The sequence below is a fragment of the Wasmannia auropunctata genome, unplaced genomic scaffold, assembly GCF_000956235.1.
Source record: "Wasmannia auropunctata unplaced genomic scaffold, wasmannia.A_1.0 LD334175.1, whole genome shotgun sequence".
Taxonomy (NCBI): domain Eukaryota; kingdom Metazoa; phylum Arthropoda; class Insecta; order Hymenoptera; family Formicidae; genus Wasmannia; species Wasmannia auropunctata.
In genome coordinates, this window is record NW_012028715.1 from 73073 (window position 1) to 79759 (window position 6687).

The 6687-nt window shown below is 29.1% G+C and overlaps 1 protein-coding gene across 1 annotated transcript in view; it reads right to left on the minus strand.

The window, feature by feature from the left end:
* Nucleotides 1-6452, minus strand: part of LOC105459616 (acetylcholinesterase-like) — a gene marked incomplete at its 5' end in the record, with an annotated part of 19638 nt that extends 13186 nt beyond the window's left edge. Inside the window, one exon of the mRNA XM_011705785.1 lies at nucleotides 6300-6452. Coding sequence (XP_011704087.1) covers nucleotides 6300-6452 — 153 coding nt within the window. The remainder of the gene's footprint in view (nucleotides 1-6299) is intronic.
* Nucleotides 6453-6687: the final 235 nt, after the last annotated feature.

Sequence of the window (6687 nt, forward strand, 5' to 3'; positions counted from 1 at the left end):
GCCAGCCCGCTCAGAGATGTGTATAAGAGACATATATATATATATATATATATGTATATCTATGATTACATTATTATTGCACGAAAAATAATATAATAATTCTAAAATAAAAAATGCGCAACTCGTCAAATCAAAGATTCTGTGCTAAATTGAAATTTCTATTTGTAATTTCAACTCAATTCTTTTCATCTCGTATCGTTGTATTATATTTCTGCAAACTTTTTTCATACTTAAGTTAAAAAAATTTTACATAGCAAATCTGAATGGAATTATATAAAATTATATAATATTATATTAAGATATATTAAGAATTAAAAGTACTTTCTTCAGTATTACTAAATTCTGTTTTTGTCGAATCTACAATCATGTATTACATTAGCTAAATACTTGCCCAAATGGCAAATATTTTCTCAAGATATCTCTACCTTTAAGATCTTTAATTAGTATACAATCTCTTTGATTAAACATTCGTGTTTCTATCGTGATTCATCAATGACGCTATGCAAAAATAATTATTCTCAAAGAAAGAAATCTCTTGAAACAGAAATGATATATTACAGGTATCTGAATGAATTTTTTAATATTTTCTGCTTTATGTTCTCTTAAAATGCACTTTGCACAATTTTTTTGCTTTTTTTTGACGCAACGACTATCGGCGCAGTCACCAGGGATGCCTGAAAGAGTTAGAAAACACACGGCGAACGCACGAGAGAGAGCGATACTTCGAAATCGTGTTATCGCACTAAATTGAATCGCGCTTTGCGATTGCCAGAATACGAAAGTAAAGAAAGTTTACGTTATGAAAAATGATATAAACATACTGAAGGAACATTTATCTATTATCCTATTAATGCTTCCAATCAAATGCTTTACGCAATTTACATTAAACAAGAGAAAAATACATGATTTGTCCCAAAAGTAATGAGATTATTTTTGGTGTCCTAATCAGAATTGTCGCACGGAGAATAGATCCATTGGACTGGGCCAGCTTTAATGCGGGATGTCAGGTATACAGTCTGACTTTTCCCAGTTATCACCAAACCTTTCTAGCAGTTGACTACCTTCAGTAAAGTGCGTTGTAATTTTTGTGTCTTGTCACGATCGAAAATTCAACAGTCTCGAGCGATTAAATTCTGCGTAAAACTGAGAAAATCTGGTTCCGAAACGTTAAAGATGTTGAGAACAGCTTATAAGGATGCTGCTTTGTCTTCAGAATTTGATCGCGTAAAGCTGCTCAAAATACAGCACAGTCTGTGCTGAATTTTCGCCCGTGACAAGACACAAAAATTACAACGTACTTTGCTGACGGTATACTCGACTGCTGGAAAGGCTCAGACGCAACTAAAAAGGATCAGATTGTATACCCAAAGACATCCCAAAGGCCCTGTCCAATGGATCCACTCCCCGACAATTCTGATTGGACCCCTAAAAATATAGTCTCATTACTTTTAGAACAGACCATGTATACATATTGCACTTTTACATTTTCACCCATTACATGACATTGTATGGATTTTTTTTAGCAATGCATAATTAAATTTATCTTACGTAGCAGATTATCCAAAAGAATTTAGTTGCGCTCTGTGATTTAGTCTAAATCATCTTTTTCTATAACTCTTTGATACACGATTTGATATAAGTATCTGATATAAATGCTCAATCCCTGTCAGTTTTATTATATACTAACATATGCGAGTTCTATTATGCGGGTGCGTAAACGTTCACGCTCTTAGCTAAAAAATAAAGTTTTTAATATATAATATTTTAATATTTTCTCCAAAAGTACCGAATAATTTACATTGAAAAATTATACATTATTATCTTAAAAAGATTTATAAACTACTAGATAAAAAATCGCAATATTATACATTCTACATTTTTCTTACAATTTAAAAATGTATGTGATTATATTCTTCAGTACAATATCATAATAAAAAATAACAAGATATGTAAATATATAAAATACAATACATAAAGACAATGTCAAAACAACAAAAAGTCGCATATGTTTCGATTTACTTCAAACTCACAATCAGTATGTATCAGTATGTATCAGTATTAAATGATGGATGAGAGAATAACAATGTTAAATTAAAAATAAAAAGGAAAAAGAATCATTGTTATTTTCAATTCTCACGTTTCTTGAATCCTAGAAACATTATCTTATTTCTCTTTCTCTTCTTTCGTTCTCTCTTTTTCATTTCTTCTCTCCGCTTTCTTCTCTTTCTTTTAGATCAACTTTTCATGCAAAGATATCAACTGCATCATAACGGACGAGTTTTAATAGTAAATAATTTGTAAATAATTTGGACATTCATATATAAAATGCAATGTAAGCAAGAATAGGGATTATTATTATATAACTCGAGTAATTATACTCGAACTTGAACTACATATGTAATTTTAAATTTTCAAAGAAGAAAAAACATATCTCTCTGTTGAAAGATTTCTATTATGAAAAATTCTCCATTATTATTATCAGTAGTCAATTCAGCAAGAGCAAAACGTTTAACTTTTAAAATAATTGAAGAAAAATTTCTTTCTATTTTTCTTATTTTTTAGAATATATTGTTTTTCTTTTTCTTTGTGAATTTCTGACTCTTGAGATCGTAATACTATGGTTTTATTATTCGTATTTCTGTTTCATTTTATCGCTGTGATAATAGAAATATGTTTGATTTAATGATAATGTTTGGTAGTGCAGAAACACTACCAAATGATAACATTTTTTTCCCCTAATTCTAAGCCAAGATGTAATTTAAGAATAGAATATTTCATATTACAAGCGGTATTATACATATACACTGATCCAAAAAATTAGGGGATCACTTTTTCTCAGTAAATTTTTGCCCATTTTTAAACTTTGGTTTCTCAGCGAATAATTGACGTAAAAAATTAAATTAAAAAAGAATTTTACAGGGCAAACTGTCTACTATAAGATGCTCTTGTTCAATTTTTTTACTCACTTTAATACTCAAAGGGATGATTAGCTTTAAATGAAGACGTATTTGATACACATTTAAAATTTCGAAATTTGTGGTCTTCCACTGCCTAACAAAAAAATTGACGAAAATAATCATTAGTACCATCTGAAACTATAGACTTTGCATTTTCAAATGAAAAAAAAATCTTTTTCCTACGCCGATTATTTGACAAGATATTGTAATTTCAAGTAATCTCTGTTTTTTTACGATTTTAGTACGATATATTGTAAAAAAACGAAGATTACTTGAAATTGCAATATCTTGTTAAATAATCGGCGTAGGAAAGTTTTTTATTGCATTTGAAAAGGTAAATTCCTTACTTTGAGATGGTACCAATGATTATTTTCGCCAATTTTTTTGTTAGGCAGTGGAAGACAAATTTCAAGATTTTAGATGTGTCAAATACGTGTTCATTCAAAGCTAATCACGCCTTTGAGTATTAAAGTTAGTAAAAATTGAACAAAGCCATCTTATAGTAGAGAGTATGCCCTGTAAAATCCTTTTTTGATATATTTTTTACGTCAATTATTTGCTGAGTAACCAAAGTTTCAAAATAGGCAAAAATTTATTGAGAAAAAGTGATCCCCTAATGCCCTAATTTTTTGGACCAGTGTAGTGTATTTAAGTATAACCAAAAAACTGATATTTGTATGCTTTATTAGCTGGTGTAAAAAAAAAATCTAACTTTCTTAAAAAACAATCTTTACATCAATTATAAACATACAATTTGGACTTTTGACATATATAATTAAAAAAACATAATAATTAAATAATAAAATAGTAAACATAGTGGGTGAAAAATTAGAAAATTAGAAAAAGTTATTAGTATTTAACATTTATCTGTAAAAGTTTTCAATTTCAAATCGAAGCAACTTAAACTTTTTGCTAGTAGCCTTAACAAATTGTTTTCCAACAGTTTTATTAACTATAGATTACATAACATTAAACTGCATCATTTCAGTACAATGCGAAAGTGATTATAATAATTTTCATAATATTTTGTCGAATTCTCCTCTACTCTCTACTGATATTAAGTAAAAGAGCACACACATGGTCTATATATTAGGATTTAGACTATATATCAAAGATTAAGTGTTTGCTGATATAAATTATAAGAGTTTCGATGCAGGAAATTTCTGAAGTTTGTTCAAATATTCCACAAACCTTACAGGTGCATTCACAAAATCTAGAGTTGCTGGGTCTTAGATATCAATCGACAAAAATTTCGAACTTCAAAAATCCTACACTAACTTTGACGCTAAAGTTCAAGTTTAAAATGTAATTTGTTTCAATCCAAGCTCACCTTTTAAAACATATGAGGTCACTTTTCAACTTGAACTGCGTGCGATATCAACTATCTAACTAAAGGCTTCAATACCACGTTACGTATAACTTAAATTGAAACATTTAAGAAAAAGAAAAAGAGAAATTCAGATTTCCTTACGATTTTGAGTAAGCTGAATCTGTCATGTGGCCAGAGAACACTTATCACTATAGATTTAGTGATAAATCATGCGTCAAATTAATTGACTCAAATGTTTTACTTATTATTCATTTTAATATCTCAATGATATACTAAAAAAGAAAGAAATTTTATCGAAAGAATGTAACATAATAATAATAATAATAATATAAATTTACTTGATATTGAAAATTAAAGAGTTCTAGAAATCTACTAAAATTAAAGGGAAATTAGAGAGTCTCTACTTAATTAAGTTTTATAAATATAAAAAAAATAATACTTTTATTCAAATAAACTTGTATCAATAGATTCTATTTGAAAGTTTAATGGCAAATTATTTAATATTATATCTTCAAATATGAAGAATATATTATTAATAATAAATATGTTTAAGAATTATGGTTTTTTTTTTAAATCTAATGTACTTCTTTCAGAAAAACACAAATCATATATTTTTCATATCACACACTAAGGAATAAACTCCGTTAAAATAGTATATACAACAAATTGTGATATTTGATATTAATAGCAAATGTGTTAATATAATAATATCAAATATCCAAAAATTTTAAGAAAGGTTAAATCCAATCAAACACTCACCAATTTTGTCTCAAAATAATCTTAAATAATGCTGTATTATTGTAACATGATTTTTTAAAGAACATTATACAATTTTACTTATCAATTTCAATAAACTATCGAAAAAAAGAGATTTCATGTCTGAGATAAACGCGACGAAGAGCTGAATATGACAACACGAAATGGCGACATATTATAATAAAGCTGTACAACGTCCGCGTACGCGCAGAACTGTATAATATAAGCTTCTCCCGCGTGAGTTTGCATTTCAGTAATTTCAGTGATCACGAGGAGGCGAAACGGTCATTGTACAGCATCATGAATGCACACAATTTGCTGCATTCGGGATTTAAACATTACATCCCCATAATGTTGTAGAGGATGCATTATCTTCCGGTATGATAACACCTCGCAAATTGGCAATCGGCAAAACAGCAAAATAAATCACGCGAACGTGATTCGTGAGCAATTGATAATGTGAATATATGTTGATATCTGGTTATTACTCGCTACCCAAATATTCGTCACACTTTATCATGATAACAGTAGCACACCCGCGATGATTGATTACGATGTTACGAGTGAATTCCATGTACCTAACTAGGAAACATTATTAACACATTGTCGTTTACGTCAAGACAATTGTTTTCATTTGTTTTTCACTTACGCCACGTTATATTCACTCATCGCCCTAGTTTTGCCCTATACATGTATATTCTTCTATTTTTTCGTTTTTCCGTTTTGTTTCCTTAACTATATTCATCATAAAATTATACGTTATTATATATTATATACGCTATATGTATATGCAAGCGGCTCAGAGTTCAATTTAAGATCTTTTCAGCTAGTAATTGCTCGGTTTTATAAACTCTGTTTCTTTAGTTTTACTTAAAAAAAATAGCAGCACAAACTTAGTGCAATCACACCGCACCGATTCGAGCATGTATGACGCAAAGATAATAACGTTGAAAGTATTGCGTGTAATTTATCAATACACCAAGTAATTAAAATTTGTGTGTGTGTGTGTGTGTGTGTGTGTATGTGTGTGTGTGTGTGTGTGTGTGTGTGTGTGTGTGTGTGTGTGTGTGTGTGTGTGTGTGTGTGTGTACAATACTTTTTGACTTCTCTCATAGATTATAAAGATGAATAATGCCTCACCATAAAATTATCAAATTGCATAATATAATAATAGTTTATTTAAAAAAACCTGGTTATCTTTCGGGACATTCTTATTAGCTGTAAAATTGAACGTGATGACAGAAATAACTACCTACCTGCGTAAAAAAGTAGTAGTAGACTTTCATACCACGATCTGCAAATAATTGTGCAAAATGTGTAGATGGGCAGATGAAGAAATAATCGCCCACGATGTCTGCTATCGCCCTCTGATTCTGATAACCATCGTTCACTCGATCCCAATCGGTATACTGAAACAGAAATTCATATAAATTTCCAATTAAAAATTATCAATTAATGTCCAAAAGTTTTATTTTAATTACAACATATTATATCTGTGTTCAACTCGACATTTTTATAACTTGGAAAAAAGAATATTATATTTCTAAAATTTTTCAAATAGATTGTATAAAAAAATTATTATTCTTTTACCTAGAAAGAAATAGCCTCAATACTAGTTTTGAAATAATATTGACAAAAATTATG